The sequence below is a fragment of the Martes martes genome (genome assembly GCF_963455335.1).
Source record: "Martes martes genome assembly, chromosome: 6".
Taxonomy (NCBI): Eukaryota; Metazoa; Chordata; class Mammalia; order Carnivora; family Mustelidae; genus Martes; species Martes martes.
Window position 1 is genome coordinate 84,148,137 of NC_137893.1, and position 22,719 is coordinate 84,170,855.

Below are 22,719 nucleotides of genomic sequence, written 5' to 3' on the forward strand. Positions count from 1 at the left end.
ACATGCATAGACACAAAAACTCATTGAGCTGTACATTTAAGGTTAGTGTACTCTATTGGATGTAGGTTAATCCTCAATTTAAAAAAAAAAAAAAAAGAGTTTAAGAAAAGATCCCAATGTCTGGGCACCACACCCAATTACATCAGAATCTCTGGAAGTGGAACCAAGACATCGGTAGTTTCTTACAAAGACCCCCAGACATTCTAATGGACAGCCAGCATTGTGAACCAAAGGTACCCACATTACACAGCCTAACATCCTATGACAAGTGTCCCATCATTCTGCCCTCATACAGCACACTTGGACAGAAGTCATAACAAAGGCCAGGGGTGGAGGTAGGGCACTGATGACATCCAGGCCATGCCTGCCAGCCCCTTCCAGCACGAATAAATCAAGAAATGACCTTTACCTCCAGGGTTTGGCAGGACTTTGGGTGACTGATGGGGGACAGCAGGGTCCAAGATTCCGCTGCTCACCACTTGGGGATCTCACTTTGGAGGGGAGGGGCACAGGGCATTTCTAATGGGTAGGTTCATTGTAGACATTAAGATGGCACAAGACAGGTCCCTTGGCTTACCCCTGGGGCTTCTCGGTAACTAGCGTCAGTCTGGGCCAGCACAGAGGCAGGTGGCAAGCAGTGAAATAGCCTCTTGGGGTTAAGAGGGTATCTCTATGGCAGGCAGGTAGGGACTAGGGGCTTCCCTTTCAACCAGCAGTCAGGACTAAGGGGTGCTTGGTCCTGTAAGTGGTGGGGGTAGGGAAGTTTCAAAGCTGCCCCTGGGGCCAAAGCAGAGACATGAGGTACTATGGGAAGGGCACCAGAGCAGTCAAGAGAACCTTTGCGGGTGGACAAGTCACAACTCCCCCCCCCCACCATAACCTCAATTTCATCTGTGAAAATCGTCTAATCCAACCTGTCCCACCCTCCCTGAACACTTGAGAGGGCTGCTGCAGGGTTTGTATGGATTATGGGGGGACGCGTGTTAAGGGTATAGGGTGAGACACATGGTAGGAACAGCAGGTAATGCCCCTTTAGGCCTGGAGAGATGAAGTCTCTACTGTGCTCTTCCATGAGGGGTCGCTTCGCCAGCCTCCTTTCCACCCCCCTCCTCCGGCCCAGCCTGAGCACCCTGGGGGCGCCGCCGGCCCCAACTCACACTGCACGTCCACGCGGATAGATTTGATGGCAGGCACGCCCACGCCATTCTCGGCCTTGCAGTAGTAGCGGCCGCCCTGCGTGCGTGCGATGCGCTCGATGCGCAGCGTCTCATTGAACACCGACGTCTCCTGGAACTTGTCCGAGGCGCTGCCCGCCGTCTTGGTCCAGCGCACCTGGGTCCACGGGGAAGGGCAGAGTAGCCACAGCAGTGAGGGGTTGGGCAGGGAGGATGGGGCGTCTCCCCTCCTACCCCATTGTTTTTCCTGAGTACCCATGGAGCACCCCCACCCACCCAAAACTAATCCACTCTCCGCCCCCCCCCCCAGGGGAATACACAGATGGGGTAGGATGCCTTGGGAAAGAATCTGGGGAATCTGCGATCAGAGTCTGGGGTCCTTTAAAGAAGGAAGTATAGCGCAGTGGTTAAGAGGCAAGTTGGATTGGCCAAGTTACACCCCTTTCCTGCCTTCCTTTCCTCATTGGGAAAATGGAGAATATTACCCCCACCTAGGGTTCCTAAAAGGATTAAATGTGCTTTAGTGTCTGTAAGACTGAGAATTTTCTAAAAATTTTAGTGGCCCTGGGTAGGTTACTCCTCTCTCAACTTCAGATTTTTCATCTGCAGGAGAGGCCTGTGGGGTAGCCAGCCTCCAAGATGGTGGCCAGTGATCCCGGTCTCTAGTTCTTTTTTCTGGGGTGCTCTCCCACTTTGTACCAGGGATGGGCTGTGTGACCCATGTAACACAGTTGGCCTGATGGTATGCCACTGCCAAGATCAGGTTATGACGGATTGTGATTTCCATCTTGAGGAAAGCCATCTGGCTTGTCATGAGCAGCCCTCTGGAGGGAGAGGTTTACAGGGGAAGAAGGGAAACATCAGGTCAACAGCCACAGGAAGTAGACTATAAGCGGGTCCTCTCACCCCAGTCAGTTCTCAAATGGTTGCAACTTCCTCAGAGACCATGAGCCAGAACCAGCCAGCTAAGCCGCTCCTGGATTCTGGTCCCATAGGAATGATGAGGCAACAAGTATTTGTTGTTCTGAGCCCAAGTTTGAGAGCATTTGTTACACAGCAGCATAATTTACGCTTTGTAGAGGTTTAGAAACAAGCGTAAAGCATCTAAGTGTAGCCCCCGGTATATATTCGTCACTCAATGAATTTCCCTTATTATCAACATTGCTGTAGATTGTGGGGAACTAGCAAGGATCACACAAGACACTGGAGCAACTACTCAGAGTAGCAGGGGTTTAAGAAAAATTGATCAATTCCAGGTCATTAAATCTTAAGAATTGGAGAGTAGTGTAAGGAAGTTTCCAACTTAAAGTTGGGAAGGACCGCTTATTACTGAGACAGGGCAAAGCCCCTGATCTCAGTGAAGACGGCAGGCCATAGGCCATAAAAACAATAAGGCTGGGGAAAAGTGGGTGAAAGGCAACTTTCTCATGCAGGTATGGCCACTGCAGGGTTTGTACTTTTCTTCAATTCTACAAAATTCTCAGCCTTTATCTCTTTAGATGTTGCCTTCTCACAGTTTTCTCTAGTCTGTGCTAAGTTTATGTTGTACCTTGTCATTCTAGCCTCCATGTCTCCCAACTTCCTTTTCACATTTTCCATCTCTTTGTCTTCTCCAGACTGCACTGTAGTTGATTTCCTCAGATCTATTCATCCAATTCACTAATTTTCTCTTTAGCCATCTCTATGGTGTTGAGGCCAAATTTTTCAAAAGACCGTATTATTTTTATTTCTAGGATTTCTACTTGGTTTTTCCCCTCATATCTAACTAATCAGGTTGTATAATCTTTCATTATCTCTTTAAACACTTTAAACATGTTTATTTTCAAGATCCTTTCAGATGGCTCTGTTTTGTCTGTTTCCTCAGATGTGAATTGTTCAATTCTTTGAGTCTCTGGACTGGCCCTCCTGGCACTGTATTTCTAAATATTGTTTTAAAATTTTACTCCACGGGCTTGTATTCCATGGGAGTTTTCTTCCACAGAAGTTCCATTTGGGCCCTCACAGGCCTGTGTGTGGTGTTGCTTTATGGTTGCCTATGCCCAAGACCCATGGGTTCACAGGTTCCAACTAGTTTTTATATTAGTTTCTTAGCTTTGGGTGTCCTCACCACTTGGACAGTGGACACAGACAGCCCAAGAGGTGTTCTCCTGTACAGACGACATTTTGTACACATGCCCAGAAGCAGACTCTGCTCTCTGCTGTGACTCTGGGCTGTGGGACAGAGAACTTCTGGTCCCCATTCACAGGGGGTGCCCTTGTCAAGCTTTCTGCTTTAGGTAGATTGTCTATGTGTAGCTTCTAACCACAGATGAACCTGTGGCCTCAACTCATACTCCCTGTGCGTCTATTCATGCTACTATCCCTGAGGTGGGTACGTAGTTCAAGCCCCTCCAAGGACATGTTCTTCACATTTTGCTCACTGCCATTGCTACAGATTCTTTCTTCATTTTGGCCCTCGAGATTCCTACTCTCTTGTTATTTGTTTGGAGTGGGGAATTCCATATCCACTCCTTCCCCCAGCCTGACCTCAGAGTGGGCTATGAGATGCTCCTTCCCTGTTCCCCTGCTAGATTGGATGCTCCATGACAACAGGAACTGTAACTGCATCTTCAGGGCCTATCACAGCACTGGGCACATAGCAGGTGCTCAGTAAATACATGTTTAATGAAATGAGCAAACAAGGAGGTAGACGGCATTTCAGGAGAGGTGAACAGCAGTGGCTATTGCAGGAACGAACAGGGTTTGCTTGGGCAAGTGTGACTGGAGCACAGTATGAGTATGAGGAGGATGGCAGTGGGGCCAAACTGTGTGTGTGTGGAGGGGTTTCTTCACTTCCATCCCTAGCAGCCTGAACTGGGTCTGGTAGGTAATAGGTAAACCATGGAAGGTCTCTGAGAAGGGGAGTAATATTCCATCATATTACAGCAGGTTTGAGGATGACAATTCTGGGAGCAGGGTACAGAAGTGAATTGGAGGGGGAGATGTGGGAACATGGCAGGGGTGGAGGCAGTTAGCCTACTGCAATGGTCCAAGGGCTAGGATAGCAAGTCTGAGCTCCAGAGGTAATGAGGAATAGAAACAGAAGGCCCATGCAAGAGACATAAAAACAGAAGCCTCAGAGGCTGGCTAGATGTGGGGAATGAGATGGCACACAGCCATATTGTAGCCTAAGTGTTTAAGCCCAGGTAGCAGGAAGAATGACATCGTGGATGGAAGTAGAAAAAAGAATGTGTGGGCACACACACTGAGCCCCAGCCACGAACCACTCATAAAGGCAATGCACAAGGAGACACACGCAGGTGGCCAGTGCAGCTTTAGGGAGAGATGGCCCAGTGGCCTCCCTGGCATTCTGGGGGACCATACTGACATCGTGCCTGACACAAACAGCAACTGAAGAATGGCAGCATCGCTATCAGTTCAGAACAAAACTTAGAGAAGAAGCAAGAGGTGTTGATGGTTTCAGGTTGAGTCCTTCGCAGTTTCCTTGTCCTTTTATTAGTCTCCAGGCCAAACCTATCAAAGTCATCCCAGTGCCCCCAAATTATCCAAAAAATGCTTCTGCATTTCATTGTCCTCTCCAGGACCCAATGAAGAATCTTCTGCTGCTCTTAAATACCACAGCCGTTCACCAGCAATTTCCAACCATCCCTCCAGCCCACCTCCTGCCTCTTCCCATCAGCTTTAGTGATAACTGGCCAACCGTTCTGACTAAACCACATACTTGGTCTGTGACAAAATATACCTGGTATTTCCAGATACTCCTCTTCCATTGTTTTCTATTGCTTTCAGTCTTTTAACCTCCAGAGTGTGGGGCTTGCCTACCTGAAGCTTCCCAAAGAGGAGAGTGCATCCTATGTTGTTGGTAACATCCAGAGCCCCAACCCAAAGGCAGACACGCTGTGGGGAAATGTGCTAAGCTACAGAGAACACGGGTTCTGGATTCAGGTTCTGCTTTCACCCTTCCAGGAGCTGTGTGATCTTGGGAGTTCACTCAACCTACCCAGGCTTTGATTTCCTCAGCTGTGTAATGGAAGCCCTCATGTCTCCCCCACAGCCTGGTCGCGTGAGGCGCCGAAGAGAAGACGTTGGGGAAGCACCTCACAAGTATCAGCACATGAGGGCTGCCCTCACATGGAGGCGGAATATGCCTCTGAGGAAGTGTCTGCCCCACAGATACAACAGGAATGAAGTGGAATTGAACAACTGCCATTTAATTTTTCCCCTCAGTCATCAATGTTTTCAGGTGAATAAGCTCATGGCCTCCAGCCCTTCCCCACAGGGTTCATTTTCTAGCTCTTTCCCAGACCCAGTCTTTTGTCTTGTGTTGGCTTGCCAACTTCATCTGCCTCTTATCCCCAGCTCCCACTGCCTCTTCCGTGGCTCCGATCCCAGGGTGGACCGGGGACTGAGGAGGCAAGGCCAGGGGGGCACTTACCTAGGGCCGAGGGTGCCCGGCGAGGCAAGGGGGGTACTTACCTGGGGCCGAGGGTGCCCGGTGACAAGGCACTGCAGCACGAGGGTGTCCCCCTCCCGGATGGTGTAGACACGCTCACTGATGTTGTCCTCCTTCACCACACACGCCTGGCCTGCGTGGACAATTTGAGCCTGGGCGGGAGCTGAGGTGGGGAGAGGGGACAGGTTTAGGCAAGAGGCGCCAAGGCCAGAAGGGGGTCTAAGACTCCTCCTCTAAGTATGTTAGTGGGAGGCGGCAGTCCAGACTTCCCCAGGCCATTCCTCAGAGGCCTGACTTGTTGAGCTCTAGAAAGGACACTCCCAGGGCCCCAGGCCAGAACCAGAAAGGTCAAGGACTCAGGAAGAGGCCAGTTCCTCCTCAGCCCTCTCTCCTTGCAAGAGATCTGGGCTGTCAGTGAGCTGATGAGTATGAGGGGCTCAGTATCTGTATAAAATGGGTTGTCACTCAATGAGCATCGACCTCTTAGCAGCCCCTGTCATAGAAGATGCTGGCGCTCCCGCCACTGCCCCACACCTGGTGGGGGCGTCCACGCCCTAGCTTCTGGAAGTATTAGCTGCTAGGTGCACAGAGCTCACCTTCCCCTGGGAATTGTCCTTCACCAGAAATGCCCAGGAGATCACCCCTTTCCTAAATACACACACACAGCGTCCAAGGACTGATAGCTTCCCCACCGTCTGCTGTATGCTGGTGGGATGACTATGTGCCACTTACACTCCACAGTCCCCTGGGAACAGGTTGAGGCTAAGGCAACTGAACCACATTCTTGCCTGGCTGCTCCCCCTTCCAGTGTCTGCTGAGAGCACTTTCTCAGTAAATCATGCGCCTGACCTGCACCCCCTCAACCATCCCAGGCTTTACTTTTAGAGAGCTTGATCAAGATATCTCCCGGTCCCACAGACTGCCCATTGCCCTTACCCAAAGGCCTGTTACTCTTCCCTCATTGCTCCCTGAGCCTGGGCCAACCTCCTCAAGGGACGGAAGCTCTCTTTGGGGGCCTGGAAGCTCTCAAAAGAGTGGCTCCTCCCTGGCCTTTCTCACAGGGACCAGGGCCAGGGGACCACAGCTAGGATGTGGTTACAACACCCAAAAGGAAGATGACTGACTGGGAGAAGTACACAGCCCCTCCCTAAGTATCCAGCCCCCAGCCCAGCAATGTTTGGGCTCTGAAAAGGAGGGCAAGGCCCCTGAGTTCATACCTGTCTGCTCACAGCTGTGGGATGAAGAAAGTGGAGGTGGGCACCAGGGGCACAAAGGGGTGAAAACAGAGTCCTTGCCCTAAAGAGGGGCACAAAGGTGAAGTAAAGCCTGTACATAAAATGTGTAACTTCCGGGGCACCTGGGTGGCTCAGTGGGTTAAAGCCACTGCCTTTGGCTCGGGTCATGGTCCCAGCGTCCTGGGATCAAGCCCTGCATCGGGCTCTCTGCTCAGCAGGGAGCCTGCTTCCTCCCTTCTCTCTCTGCCTGTCTTTCTGCCTCCTTGTGATCTGTCAAATAAATAAATAAAATCTTTAAAAAAAAAAAGTGTAACTTCCTCCAGGAAGCCTCCCCTGACTGACCGGTGCCCACCCTCCTTCTGTACCCATCACTCTCCCAGTGTGACAAAAGAGCATCGATCTGCCTGTCTGCCAGATCCAGGGTTCTAGCCTTTCCATCTACCAAACCATGAGTTCCACCTTATTATTCCCAGCACAAGGCCTTGAATATAGGGGGCACTCAGTGAATGCTGAATGGGTGAATTTACAAGAATGTCCCATGGTGATGTTGCTAAGCATCATAAAAGAGGTACAGAAGGCCCTCGGAGGTCAGAGAAGAGAGAGAGAGAGAGCTCTGTCTGTTAGAGGAAGAATCCCAAAGGCTTTAGGAGGAAGCAACTTTCACACCAGGTCTCAGGGAAGCTTTGTGCTGGGTGACAGGGCAGAGTCCTATATAATATATATTACCTAGAGTAAACCATGAGTGATCTCTGGACCCTTATTTTCTCATCTCTAAAACAGAGAGAATGCTGCCAGCCCTCACAACTCATGAGGGTGGGTGTGACAGTAACAGACTGGATGAGACGTGCTTAGTAAACCCTGATGTATCCTGTAGTTACCCCAAGTAGCGCCTTACCAGAGTCTCTCCAACCAACACGGATGGGACAGTCATGAACTGTTACAGAGGTGGGTGCACACAGCAGCCCAGCTGTACATCAAAAAGCTTGTGGGGTAGCAACTGGGGGCAACACAGGCCATGTTGAACCATTAGAGTCTCTGCAAACAGTAGCAGGCTCTGCAAACAGTAGCAGCTGCCGGCAGCCAAGAGTCTGAGCGTCCAGACCACTGTCCTGCCTGCCTGGCTGCCATAGAGGAAGGAATCGAGGCTAGTTGTCAGGGAATCGAGGCTCTGCAACCTTGGGCCAGTCAGACCTCATGGGCCTCAGTTTCCTCTCCTATGGCAGAAGAGCAGATTAGATGACCTCTGAGATCCTTCTCAACTCACACTTTCTATAAATTTTGTAATTAGTGCATAGTCCATATATAAGATGCACCCTGGAATCCAGGGAATGGGTCTGAAACTGTCACCCTTTATGACGAAAATGCATGAACATCACCATTCCGTGGAAGAGAGGGCCATCTGTGGTCAAGGTCCCCAGTAAATCTCATCAGGAAACAACCCCCACCCCCCACCCCCGCCCCCCATGCATGATGAGCATGCCAGTTGCTGATAAGACCAGAAGGTTGTGTGGATGTCTACAAGAGGCCTGGGGTGCCTCTCCACAAGGAAGACTTTGATTTAACAGGTTCCAGTGGAAGATAAGCTGTAATCTTGGACACTGTGGCTTGCCCGTAGCCAAGCAGTGTTGTAACAACAGAAGGTTCGGTGACTGATAAGGAATACTGAAAAGGAGCTGGAGAGCCGGACTTTCTCAGGGTCTGGCCAGCACAAGGTCCGGCCAGCAGACAGAAGGCCTCTGGCCACCAGCCACGTTTCCTCACTGGAGAAGGGGCATCGTGGATGGTAACATCACTAAGATGACCTAACTCCCTTTGATGACATTAACTCTTAAGAGGATCAAACTCTAAAATGATAGAACCACTGTGGAAGAGATTTTGGCAGTACCTCCTCGAGCTAGACAAGGGTATCCCATGACACAGCAACTCCACTCCTGGGTAGTGCCCAGTGCAAATGAATGCTTACAACAACCAAACAATAGGTCCAAGAATATCCATAGCAGCTGTATTCATTAGAGCTAAAAATGAGAAACCACCCATAGGTCCATCAAGACTAGCATGGGTAAATACATTCTGGTACAATCATACATTGGAATATTACACAAAAATAAAATTAAAAAAAATAAAATAAAATAAAATAATGCCTGATAGACGCAACAGCACTATTGAATCTCACCTGGACAATCTGGGTGGAAGAACTCAGACACAAAGGAGTAAATAGTATATGACTTCATGTGTCTGAAATCCAAAACTGGAAAAAACGATTTTAAAGTAACAGTGGTTGCCCTTGGGTGGGGATGGGGGTTATTTGCTGGGAAGGGCACACCAGAAGTTTCTGGGGAGAAGGTGGGATCCTATCGGGTCTGATGGAGATGTCTACATCTGAATTTGAGTGGTGGTTATATGAGCGGACGTATGTGTAAAAATGCATCAGGTTATTTGCTTAAGATTTGGCTGTTCCTAAGTACACTTCAATTTTTAAAAATTGCCAGTTGAGGTTATCTAGTTTCCTTGGCTGACACAAACCATTACAACTACCCACTCCCTTTACTCTGATTCCTATTTGATGAGCTGCTTCCCATGGCTGACTTGTTCGAGGTGTAGATTTTCCCTCTGGAGCAAGGGGTGCCCGGGCCCCCTCGGCCTTGGCATTTCAATTTGCCCGTGGCCTCCCACTGAGCTTTGTTAACGTGAACCGGTCTCCCCCACTCTGCTTACCCCTGGAATGGCTAGAACTGTGTTTTGGACCCCGAACCAACAGAGTCCCCACCAAGTCCCAGGCCCCCCAAAGGCTCTGCCCCACTTAACCTCAGCCTCCTGTTCCACACGCCCTAGGAAGGCAATGCTAGTGGCAGCAGCTTCTATTCCAAAGGCAACCAGGCCAGGACCTGTGTCAAGAGGCACCATGACATCATAATCCCTTCATTCAGTCTGTCAAACAACAAATGCTTTGAGCCGGCAGCTGCTGCTTGGGTGTGGGAGAGACTATCAGGAAAAGCAAACAATGACGGAGCAGTGTTGGGGAGATGGATAGCAAACAAGGGAACAGAAATGAACAGGATGGCTTCAGAGTTCTGTAAGTGCTAGGACTACTCTCAAGCAGGGGATGCGTCGAGGAACAGCAAGCAGAGGAGAGATATCCTTTAGAGAAATGGGAAAAGAAGACAATCTGGGACTAACGCCTGCCTCTGCTACCCACCCACTGGGTGACGTTAGGTAAGTTACTTAACCTCTCTGAGCCTAAGCCTCTCCCTTCATAAAATGGGAACAATAATACCTTCTCCCGGGGCTGGCGTGAGGGTTTAAGACAACATCTGTAAAACATCTGGCCAAACAGTATGTGCTCTCTCAATAAATGACGGTTCCTGAGATGATGAAGTAGGAGCAAGAGATTGGGGTAGGAGAGCGCCCTCTGGAGGCAGGAGGGCAAACCCTCAAAATCCCAGAGTAGAGACGCTCAAAGCGGTCATGAAGCCAGTAGGGATGTTTCACCGATATGTTAAAATTCATGTTGAGGGTGGTGCAAGGCCTCGGAGGAGCTGGAAACAGGGCGGAGGGATGAGGCCCCTTCTGAGCACCCCTCTCAGCTTCCCAACACACTCAGCTATCAGCAAGTTACTTCGTGAATTTAGCAAGTTACTTAAGCCTTTATTTTCTCACTTGTAAAACGGGCTTGTTATGAGGGATACATAAGTAAACTCACATCAAAGGCCGAAAACAGGGCTTGGTACAGTAAGCCATCTAAACATAGTAGCTAGCATCATTATTCTAGAAATGATCCCGCGCTCCTCTCAAGAACCCACCTCCGGGAGTGTTGGGGCGGGGTGGGGGGGGGGCGGTTGCTGCAAGCCCTTTCCGTGAAAGGACTGGCCTTAATGTTACAGATAGTGACGAGTGATACCTTCCTGGGGCCCGCTGTATATATTTCCCAGCTCCTCGCCTCATTCTGAGAGGCAGAAGAGTAAGTTTTATTTAGCCTCTTTTGGCAGAGAAGACAGCAGAGGTCCAGAAAAGGAAATGCCCTCTCCTCATCACTCATGGACACAGGACAGGAGCAGAGCAGGGACTTGAACCCAGGTCTTTCACCTGCTAGCTTGAAACTCCGTTCACTGTCCCAGTCCTCCACAGACTCCCCTACCCCTTCTGTGTCACTGGGGAGCCTGCTGCCATGCCGACTCCAAGGCTGTCAGAGTTTGTATTTGTAACAAGCTCCTTGGGAATTTTGGAGGCTGGATTTGATCATCTCTGCTTGACACCACGTTGGTGGATAGAAGATAGGACAGGAGTTTAGAACCACGTATGCTTCTCTGCCTCTGGTCTATGAGACTTTTCCGATTTCACTCTCCTGAGATCTCTCAACGAAGCCCCATGGAAAAGGAAAATGGGATCTCCCAACCTGTGTGCCATAAAGTGTTCATTGATAGTCCTCTGCCAAACCAGGATGCTGATGCTGCACCTTCTCTCTCCTTCCCAGAGTGTCTCTGCACCCAAATGTAGATTTTTAAAGGCTCTGAAAAGTCCCTCAGTAAACATACCTATGTAACTTAGTTTAAGCCAGTGCTTTCCAAATGTATTTGATCCTTCTTCACAGAGGATCTCCTAGCATCTTGAGAGAGAGAAGTGCTGTGGAAAACAAGTGGAGAAACGCTGATCCCAAGCTCAATATAAAACAAATGTCTGTCAAGTCAAGTACGATGGCCCTTCCCACCCAGCCCTGTGGCTGGGCACGACCAAACAGCATGAGAGATGTCACACACAGGGCAGCATAAGGAGGACAGCTGAGGCAGAAATAGTGGGTCCCTAGTAGAAGGCTTCTGGCCTATTGGCTCACTCCTTTTTCCTCCAGAAAGCATACACCCCAAATTATAGGTGGGGGTCAGGACAGTGAGCACCCAGCAGCCCAGTGAGGAAGCCTCAAACTCTCAAGGATTCATATTAAGACAAGTTCAACTTGCCCACTGGGCTTCAGAAGAGAATTCTCACTGGAACCTGGAGAGGAAATTTCCTCAGAGACCCCATCCCTCATGAGAGAATCTCCTCCCCAGCACTAGTCAAGGTGTGGGAGGTGCTGTTAACCACGCAAGGAGCTGCCAGTAAGATGTAGAGCCAAAGAAGGCAGGCAGGCAGCGAAATGAATGGAAACCCTTCATTTAAAGCTCCAGCGGTTTTCCTTCAGGTCTCCTCCCCACGCAACATTTCAAAAGGTTAATCATCCTCAGATGGGGGCTGTGGTCCTGCTTCCTGCTCCTGACTCTTTCTGGAAAGTTGTGTGTGGCTGCAGGCCCCGGAAACTTTCAGAGGAGGCGGGGTGGGGGAGGAGAAGAGAAGGGAGCTGCGGACTTTCCCACCTGGCATCAGTTCTTTCTGGCCCATTAGCAGATGGCAGGGCAAGGGCCACCATCCTCACAGCCTCCCACGAGCATCCCTGAGTGTTCTGGGTCAGGCAGTATGGAATCAGGATCTGTGTTCCGGTCCTGACTCCACCAGTCAGTACACCCTTATGAGCATGAGGGGCTGAGCTTGGTGCTGGGGAGAGTCCAGGGAAGTGTGCAGTCCTGGAAAAGCTGGGATAAGGACAATGCCTATAAAGGCCTGCTGAGCAGCAGAAAGGAGGCAGGGAGGGATCGGCTGTGAGCTGGAGTTAAGGCTTCAGTGTCCCCCAACCCCAACCTAACTTAACAATAACATCACAATATGTACACACGAATAGCAAGTTACTCTGTGCACAGAGTAATGTGCAGCCTTGTGTCAAGTGTTTCATGTCTATTATCTCATGCATTGCTCATAACAAGCCTTTTGCTCCCATTTGTCAGATCAGGAAGCTGAGGCTCAGCAAGGTTAAGTACGTTGTCCAAGGACGCCCTGCTGATTTAGTCTGACTCTCTGACTTTTATGCTAAGCCCTGTGTGTTTCCAGCTCCCGAGGGCCTGGCACAGTGCTGGGGGCTCAGAATGCAGGACGTAGTCTCCAAGTCGCTAGTTGGGCCAGTCCCAGGCAGCATCCTTAGAAGCCATCTTTCCGTGTTCCTCCCAGCTCCTGGTTCGCACATGTTTATGGATCCTTTTATGCACGTAATGCAAATGGACACTTAATAATTTAGCAGAGTTAACAGTGCTGAAATATTAACAGGCTTTTCTCTTTTAATTAGCTGCTCAGAGAATGGCGGCCAGGGTCTGGGAGGAAGCTCGTGGGGCAGGCCCCTGGCCAGCTCCGCCTGGGCACCTTTTTTCTGGGGATGATGTTAGGGCATACCTCTCCAACAAACCACAGGCCGTCAAACATGGACCTCTTGGGAAAATTAACCCTTCTGTGCTCTCCACAGCAGGGCTTTGCCCTGCCTCCCCCTTGGCCCTGGCTGTCTGTGGCGCTGGCTAACACCTGTCCTCTGTTCACCACCCAGGATGGACCATGGGACTTCTCCAAACCTAGGGGAGGCTCCAATTCAATACTGGGAAAAACCAGTCTGAAACAGACTCCCTCAAACCACGCCATCTCCTCTGACCTCACCTTAATGCTGGTCATCTTGAGGGACACCTGGCCTGGCTTAGTCAGTTGAAGCATCCAACTCTTGGTTTTGGATCAGGTCATGATCTCAGGGTCACAGGATGGAGCCGTGCACTGGTCTCTGCTCAGCAGAGAATCTGTTTGGGATTCTCTGTCTCTCTCCCCCGGCCCTTGTGCTCTCGCCCTCTCTCATTCTCTCTCAAATAAATATATCTTAAAAAAAAAAATGCCAGTCATCTTGAAGGGAAGCCCCATCACACTCTGCCCTACACACCTCTGGACATTCTCTTAGGTCATTAGACCTCAGTGCACACTGATTCCCTCTCCATCCTCCCTCTCGCTCTTGGCCTCCCAGCCTTTCAAAGGACACACACAATTGCCTGTTTATTTGCCACTGAGTCATTGATTTGTTCTGCAGTATTTCCTAAGCACCTATTGTGTGACCTGTCCTGCCCTCAGCACTGGGACACAAGACAAAATAATGCAGAGCCACCCTCAGTGAAGAACCTCTGTCCTCACTTTGCTGCAGATCCCACTAGTGTTTGCTCTCTACCCCAGAGTCCTTTTCTCGCTCATCACAACCAAACCTGTATTCAGCCAACCTCCTCTTTAGCCACAGAAATCTCCCCAACCCCAGCACGGTTATCTCTGACCTCCAAGTACAAGGTGCTATCCCTGAATATGAGAGCAACCACAGCAGAAGGGTTGAGTGCTCGGGCTGCTATCCTATCACCACGACTGAACATAAAAGCAGGCAGGGCCTGCTACTGGCTGCAGAGCCTGCTCCTATTTGCAGGAGCAGATACTGTTTTCAGAGCCTAGTACTGTTTTCAGAGCCTAGTACAGTTTGCAGAGCCCAACATTTTGGGCAGAGCCTGACCCTCTTGACAAGCTTTCTCTACCAGCAGTGGTGGCCGGTCCATTGCCCCAGGCCCACGGAATGCCCAGCACCCTCGCACCCACATCTGACCTCATCGGAAGGCACACAGTGAGAGTGCCAGGTGATACTCACAGACTCTTCCTTGTCTATGGATTAGTAGAAGTCTAATGGGCACCCTACTAATGGAACTCTGGATGTTGGGACAGACCACCAGGAAAGTCCCCTACATGGGGACTCTGAGGTGCCCTGGGAGAAGCTATAAGGGGCTTTCTCCCTCAGTCACAGAAGACCAGGATCAAAACTCTCAATGGTGGGGCGCCTGGGTGGCTCAGTGGGTTAAAGCCTCTGCCTTCAGCTCAGGTCATGATCCCAGGGTCCTGGGATCGAGCCCCACATCAGGCTCTCTGCTCCGCAGGGAGCCTGCTTCCTCATCTTTCTCTGCCTGCCTCTCTGCCTACTTGTGATTTCTGTCAAATAAATAAATAAAATCTTAAAAAAAAAAAAAAAACAAAACTCTCAATGGTGAGGGCAGCTCTACCCAGTGCAGGCAGGACACTCAGGGAAGACTGAGGAGAGGCACACACCCTAAATCCAGCACTGCTTGACCCGAAGCTGTATATGTATGCCTGATGGGCAGCCCAGATGGTGTGGAACGAGGCGCAGGGGATAGGACTCTACTGCTCATTTCCCTACTGCTGGGCTAGTCATTCAGTCTCCTGAAGCCTCAGTTTCCTCAATTGGCAAATGGGGAAAAGACATCTCAGGCAGTAGTGGAAATAACTTCTGGGTTATGAGAATTAAATGAGATAGCTCACATCAGGTACATAACACAAGGACTGGTATCTCAGTAGGTACTTCGTAAATTCGAGTCCCTTTTCCATTTGATAATATATCCCGAGACCCTGTGGGAACCTGTTCAAAGAGCCTACAAGAAGAAAATGTAATACTGGATGCGGAGGTCTACTTTGGGGGGGAACGCAACGAGCCGTAATCTTGAGAGACCAGAACAGAAGGTGGGCTATAGGATAATCGCAAGAAGGAAAGGTCTCCCCAAGGGAACATACAGGATGATGGTGGGAGAGAGAGGCTATCACCATCATGGCAGAGAATGGCTTCTAGAAAGCAGGACCTTGAGCCTGCCTGGCTAAGGGATATGAGGCCCACGGATATGGGGTCGCTCATGTAGATTTTCCTGCTTGGGTCCCAGCTACCCAGCCCCACCAAGCTGTGCCGGTCCTGGGGACCCCATCACTGCCATTCCCTTGGCCCTGCACCCTGGCAGCAGCCCCAGACACAGATATGATCAAAGCTGCCCACACTAAAGCGTAACTATGGATCCAAAGCCATAGGAGGCGCGGCTCTGGTTAGACACAGCCTGGGCATGGGGTTCTCATCCAGGAAGTTGCAGCAATTGCCTTCTGGCCTGGGGCAAGTCTTTTAACTCTCTGGTCTAGAGCCTCAGTTTTCTGACTATAAAATGGGCATAAATGCGCTCCCTATTGTGAGAGTTAAACACAGTATGAACGGAATCCACCAAGCACAAGTGCCCACTGCCTAGGAGATAGTCATGAAGTATGGTTCAAAGGGAGCAGAATAAAACCAGCTAGGTCTAGGCCCCCCACCCAGAATGTAGAGCTTGGGCCAGTCCTAGGCTGGGGAGTGGAAAGCATCATGGCTTTGCTGAAGCAAAGAGCCCCCAAAGCTCCACCTGACCCCCAAACCCAATGGCTTCCTCCAAGCCCCATAGAGATGAGACCCAACCTGGAAGCAGAGGCCACTGGTGGGGGCCTGGCCCCAGCTGGCTGTGGGCACTGAGGAGAGATGACAGGACTAAGGACACTGAACTGGGGCTCAGGTGGGGCTTTGGGGGCTCCTTGTGGGTCCCTCTGTGGGGACCCTAGGCCCACAGACAGAATGGGACAGTGGCAGGTGGGTGGGAATCCTTTCTAACCAAACCTGTAAGAACTGGTTAGAGGCCTCACTCCAGCACTTAACGTGACCAAACTCCCATTCTGCCCTATAAAAGAGAGGCCAACGCTATGACGCTCATAGTGCCTCACTGAGAGGACATATCAGAAAGCCCCACGTAAAACTGTAAAGTTCTGCCCAGATCAGGTGCTTATTAGGCGCCAAGAGACCCAAACGTGGTTTCAGGAGGCATACACTAGAATTTAAGAAACAAGCCATAACACACCTATTAAAACCAGGGAAATAAATTCAGAGGATAAAATCCACTGTGGCTGGGCTGTGTGCAAAGCCAGCTCAAACTTTTTGTAACACGACCCGGCAGGGCGAAATGAGACCATAAAACTGTTCCTATCCTATGACCTATTAGGCAATCTCACTTTGGGGAATAGGCCCCAAGGAAATAATTTAAAAGGAAAAAGGAATTCACATAAGGATATTCACAGCCGAGCTATTTAGAAGCCGGACTGCCCAGACTGTCCGCATCAGAGAAATGGTGACCAAACCCCAGCGGGTCGACGCAGGGAGTACCCTGCAGCCATTAAAGTGACAGGGCTGAGGGCTCAGTCAATACCTCGAGACGTGTGCGGGAGATAAAGTCGGCCGACAGCACAGAACTGACGACTGTTTACCACTATGTAAAAATGTATTGACAGGTATGAGCAGGGAATTTAGAATGAACAGTTAATGTTTGATGCTCATTGGGTTCCTTTTTTTTTTCTTATGAGGTTGTTTAAGTGGGTAATAATAACAACCCTGAAAGCAAAATCAATCCTGTGGCTTGAGAGCAGGTGGGGCGTTAGACCCCCTGGACTAAAGAGCAGGGGAGGGGAGGACAGAGTTTCTAGAGAGCCCCTGAGGGCCCCACCCCTAAGGCGGGTGTGGGTTTTGGGGCCTCATCCCACCCAGCTGTGGGGTGGAATTAGAGGTACCACAACCTGACTGCATGAAACGTCTCGAAGCTACCTCCCCACAGTTCCCCCAGACCTGCTTTCACCCCCCCTCAGCTCAGGAGGCAGCAGGAGGATTAGCTCTGAGGTTTAAAAAAATCAGGGAGCTGAGATGTAAGGGTCTGATTCACTCTACGCCTCTCTCCGCATCCAGTGACCTCAGGAGGACAGAGGTCACCACACCACCCGCCCCCTGCAGCACCCCACGGTCCAAGAGCCATTCCTTACCCCCACCTTCATTAGTGAAGACACACTATCCCCTGCCATCAGCTGGAAACAGCCCTCCCTGGCTTCTCTCCTTCTCCCACACCCCACACCCAAGCCACCAGCAAGCCCTCTCAGCTGCCTTCAAAACCGATCCCCAGTCTGACCCCTGTGATACAACCCCACTTTTAGCCATCACCATCTTCTGCCTGGATTTTTACAGCAGCCTCCTGAGAGGACCACTCTGCTTCCTTCCTTGCCCACTACAGTCTTTTCTCCACCAGAAACCAGGTAAATCCCTTTATAACACTTAATCAGGCCCTGTCCTTCCTCTGCTCAAAACCCTACCGTGTCTCCCATCTCAAGTAGAATCAAAGCCAACACTTTTTTAATAGGCTGTCACACCCCCTGTCATTTGCTCCCATCCCCACCTTATGTTCTCTTTGACTGTCCCCAGCACTGTGGTCACACTGCTCTCTCTTGTTCTTCAAGCAGGCCAAGCCCACTCCTACCTCAGGGCCTTTGCACTTGCAGCCCCAGCTGCCGCATTATTCTGCCCCAGATTTCCAGAACTCACTCCCTCACTTCCTTCAGCTGTGTTTTGAGGGAGGCCTTCCCGGATCACCCTATTTCAGACAGCACGCCTGCCCCACTTCCACCACTTTCAATCCCTTTCCCTGCTTTGTGGGTTCATAACACTCATCAACACCCTGCATATTAAATAGTCACTTATTCATTCTTTTTCTGTGTCCCTTTCAAAAGGCAAACACCTCCAGGAGGGAAAGCATGTTAAATCCCTGAAAAAGATGGACAGTCTTTTCTTTCCAAGAGTCAGTGCAGGAAGCATCAAGTCGGGGAACATCTTTTCTTTAGTGCTGGGTACATTTATAAATCAAGAAGTGCAATACCTGCCCTCCTGTTAAGTATTCTCATTATTTTTTTTTCTCTATCACCGAAGGGTTTCACTCCTTTCTTGGCTAAAACTTTAGAAATCACATAAGCAGCATGCACTGCAGGACCTGATTATAAGCTGAGCCTCCCCCGAACAACTTGTAAATGATTTGGAACCCAGTAGGTCAGGGAGAAAGGTGAAGGACTTGGGGAGGGAGGAAGCCAATAGGACCAGAGTTCAATCACAGCCAGAGACAGAAAAGTCATTGCCCTTAGGAAGCTCCTGGGGGCTGAGGAGGTGTGGGTGGGGGGCTGCCTCTTAGGAGGACAATGAGGTCTGGGAGAGGCAGTGGTGCAGCAAAGGCCTGGGTGCAAAACACACCTGTCTCCCCACCAGCAAAGTGGCTCACAGGGAATGTTCTGGCTATAAATTTCCCCAGGAGGAACATGGCAGGAGGGCTGGAATTCTGCCATCCTTTCTCCTGGGCCAGGGTCTTGGTCTTGCTCCTTCTTTCCCCTAATAATGTGTCACATGCCAGTACCTAGAGCCCCACATGCTGCTTCCTCTGTGACTCACTAGCTCCCCCAGCCAGGCCCAGGTATCACTCACTTAGCTGGGCGGCTTCTGAACACTGACTCCCCGTGTTCCAGGCCCCAGGCTAAGAATGGCTTTCCATGCACTCCCACTGCCTCTTCACCACAGCCCCCTCAGGAAGACGCTGAGACCTCCATCTTGTGCCCGGGGGAAGCTTGTACGTGAGGCACAGAGCCTAACCTGCCCGAGATCACACAGCCAGGGAGTGGCTGAGGCAGAACCTGAACCCAGATCTGTGTCAGAAGCCTCTGCTCCTTCACGCCATATACTCCCACCTGGGAGAGATGATTATTCATCCACTTTGATATATTTAGTTGCTGGCTTCTGAAATTAGACCTTGGTGGTGTCATGGAGCCCGACAAATCATGTGCGACAGCTGACCTCAGAGCTGCTAGTCACTGACACCTGGGTGTGAAGAGTGTCTCTGGTTACTCCCCTCCCTGCGGGCACCAGTGCAAAAAAGAAGGAAACAGGGGAGGGGGGTGGGTAGCTGTAGGACCATTCGGCTGACCCTTCCCAGAATCCTCCTCTCCTGTTGCCATGGCGTCACCTCTGCAGAGGCCTGCACTCTGGAGGTGAGGGTGAGGTGGGGCCACAGGAAGCTCCCTGGGAAAAAGGGAGCTAGCCTGTTCACAGGGTCCCTCTGGAAAAGATGCAGAGGCGTCAGTCCTGAGACCCTCCGTCACCAGGGCCACCCTCAGGTGGAAGGGAGAAGTGATTCTCAGGAGGAAGTGAGAAAGATAGAGCACAGGGGGGTGAGGGAGGTGGCAGAAGGATCTGGAAGTGTGGGGAAACTGAGGCACCTAAGGACGCCTGGACCCTGCAAGGACTGGATATTTTATAGCACTAGCCCAGTGTCCAGCAAATAGTAAGTCCCTAATGAAGGTCAGTCAGAGCTGTCAATATCGTAGGTGCTCAGAGAGTTTGGAGCACTTTGGATCCGAGAACGGTGAGCCCCCCGTTTGCTCAGACCAGGAACGGAGCCTGAACACGGTACCAGGAAGATGCACTCAGGGCTCCTGGGATGGGGGGCTCGCCAACCCGGCACAGCAGCTTTTCCAAAGTGTCAGCTCCCCTCTGAGCCTGAGCAGCTCTGCTTCTGCAAGGCCGGCTGGGGAGGGCTTCAGGGAAGAATAGACCCTCCTGCCACTCAGCCCAGCTGGGGCCACTGTCCGTGGGCCCAGCCCAGCCCAGCCCCCATCCTGGCACGGGCGCAGTGGGTGAGCGCACGCCTGGCACAGGCCCCAGTGCCCGGGAGAGAGGCTCCGAGCAGGCGGCTTTGTATTTTGTGAAAACCAAATCCACAACTGAGCTCTCCAGCCAAGCCGGGCCTGCTGGGAAGGCTGGCGGGCCTCTCTTCCCGTCCCCCTGCTGGGGCCCACCCTCCCCTCCTCAGCCCCCACCCCAGGAACCATGGGGAGCACCAGCTGCCACCCCGGCTGGCATGGGGGGCCAAGGGAGACGGGCCTGGGCCCAGCTCTGGTGAGCCAGGGTTCACCGCCCCCCCACCCTGACCCCCTTCCTGCCTAGAATAAATTGGAATACAAATCAGAGGGAAACGCTTTCCTCTGTTTGAACAAATTGCTATGGATTCCTCCCTGTCTCAGGTCAGGGCTCGCAATGGGGGATATTTTCACTCGCCGACTGCTAATAGACTCAGGAGAAGCTGCTGGATCGATGGAGGCCGGGGAAAATTAGCCAGGAGCTCCAGGCCAGCCTCAGCCTGCCCCTGGCCCCCACTTCAGGTCTCCTAGAAGTGGGGGTTGGGGGGCGCAGCCATAACCCAGGCTGGACATAAGCACTGGGCTGACAGCCCAGGGTGCTGGATACCCGTTTCTGTCCCCCGCCTGGGAACCAAGGGCTACCCGGAGCAGCAGGGGGATAAAGGTGGACCCAGAGAAGGTCCCCCAAAGAGGTCTGCAGTCTCCCCACAGGTAACACACTTGGCCCCCTGTGCAGAGGGGGGCACGTTCTTGGATACATAACCATGCATTCACACACCTTCAGCATGGGTACACCCTCATATATTTATGGGTACGCAAAAAAATACAAATGGAGTACACATGCACAGGATAGAGAGAAAGGGTGTGTGTGTTCCAGCTCCTATCGAGGTACCCAGTGCGAGCAACTAATCACACTGTCAATGGTTCTACACACACACACACACACACACACACACTCTGATCCCCAGAACTCCCACCCCATCACCTCCTCTTGCCTCTCAGTCTGGCTCTCTAGAGCCACTCCTGACACCTGCCCTAGCTCCCCCAGAAGGAGGGGGAGGAGACTGGGAGGGAGGCAGCCTACCCAGGCCCTGGACAGCTTCACAGTCCTTGCTCCTTCAGCCCCTGAGAAAGTAAGGAAGTGAGTCAGACAGGAGTGTGGAGGCTTTGGGCACACTCAGGACGGAACCCTCCTGGCACTGCCCAAGGCCACTGTGACAGCGGGCAGTGCCAGGGGGCCATGTCCATCTGGGGGAACTAGGGGAGGCAAGAGGGGAGGGAGAGAGCCCACTGCAGCCTCTGAATGCCCCAGAAGGAGGTGGGATGGCTTGATCACGAGAAAGCCACTCATGTCTCCAGCTGGCTGCCCTAGCCCACATGAAGCCACACACACAAACACACGCACACACTCCCTCAGTAAATCAGAGCCCGGATCTCGCTTGGGAGAGACATAGGAAAGAAGGATGCATTCACTCGCAAACAAGAGTAATGCTGGTAGCTTGGCATGTCCCTGCCTCTGGCCACTGGTTTCTGCCTCTGAAAACTGACCAGTTAGGGACAGCTGACCTCTTAGCTCATTATCTCTGGCCTTCCATGAGTCTAAGCAGAGCTCCCTATTTGCCGTGTGGCCTGAGGACTTCTCTTGCCCCTTCTCGGCCTCAGGTTTCTCTCCCAACAAATGATTAGATCTGCCCTAAGACGCCTGCTGGCTCTGACTCTAGGAGCCGGTAATTCTAGATCATCTCTTTGTCTCACTCTCTGCTGTATCCTCAGCATCTAGAACAGTGTCTGGCACATAGGAGGCACTCAATAAATATTTGATGGATTAATTCATCTCAGGTGGATAACGAACCGACACAAAAACTCACAACAGACTGAGGTGCTTTGATGTGGATCCATACAGCCCAGGGACATTCAAGGGTGCAGGCTAGCCCGGTCATTGCCCATGGGAGGAGGTTTGGTTCCTGGAGAAGGAAGTGAACAGAATGCCATCAACCCTATTACAACCACATGGTATTCTGCCTGCAGAGAGCTAGTCTCGGAGGTTCTCTCCACCTCTTTCTTAGCTTTGAATTCAGCAGGTGGGGAGCTAAAGATCAGGCCTCTCATAGCAATGCCTGAAAGACCCATAGTCTCCGAGTCTGTCCTCAGTGATCCCCCAACCCTGCCCTTCCCAAGGCTGAGGCCCCCTCCATCTTTCAGGGAGAGCCTGGGTTCTATCGGGAAGGTCTTGGGGAAGTTGATGCGCTGGGGTTCTGGTTACAGAATCCAAGGAAGTAAATGAGCAGTTCACAGATCTGATGGCCGCAGGGAGACTTTGCAGCCTGGAGTCAGGGCTTACACAGAAGATAAGACCTTAGAACAAAGAGCTCAGCCAAACAGGCTGGGTCTGGAAAACCAAGGTGGGTGGCTTAGGCAGGATGTAGCACAAGCTGTCGGTGGTGCCTGCCACCCCCGTGCCCCCACCCACCCCCAACCACTTGATTGCACGCTGGCCAGAAGTTGCTTCTCTCTGCCTGAGGCTGTCTCCGGCCACTAGAGTTTATACTGCATGTGGACGGGGCTGTAAGTACCAGGAAATTAATACCCCCAGAATAGCCCTCAGCTGATGACAGGAGCTGGCGTATATATGCCCCAGCTCCCTCAC

General features: G+C 51.4%; 1 protein-coding gene across 1 annotated transcript in view; it reads right to left on the reverse strand.

Annotated features, from left to right (window-relative positions):
• MDGA1 (MAM domain containing glycosylphosphatidylinositol anchor 1) overlaps positions 1-22,719 on the reverse strand; it is a gene marked incomplete at its 5' end in the record, with an annotated part of 53,969 nt that overhangs the window by 18,791 nt on the left and 12,459 nt on the right. The window contains 2 exons of the mRNA XM_080806651.1: positions 1,158-1,332; positions 5,652-5,791. Of these exons, the coding sequence (XP_080662777.1) occupies positions 1,158-1,332; positions 5,652-5,791 (315 nt within the window). The remainder of the gene's footprint in view (positions 1-1,157; positions 1,333-5,651; positions 5,792-22,719) is intronic.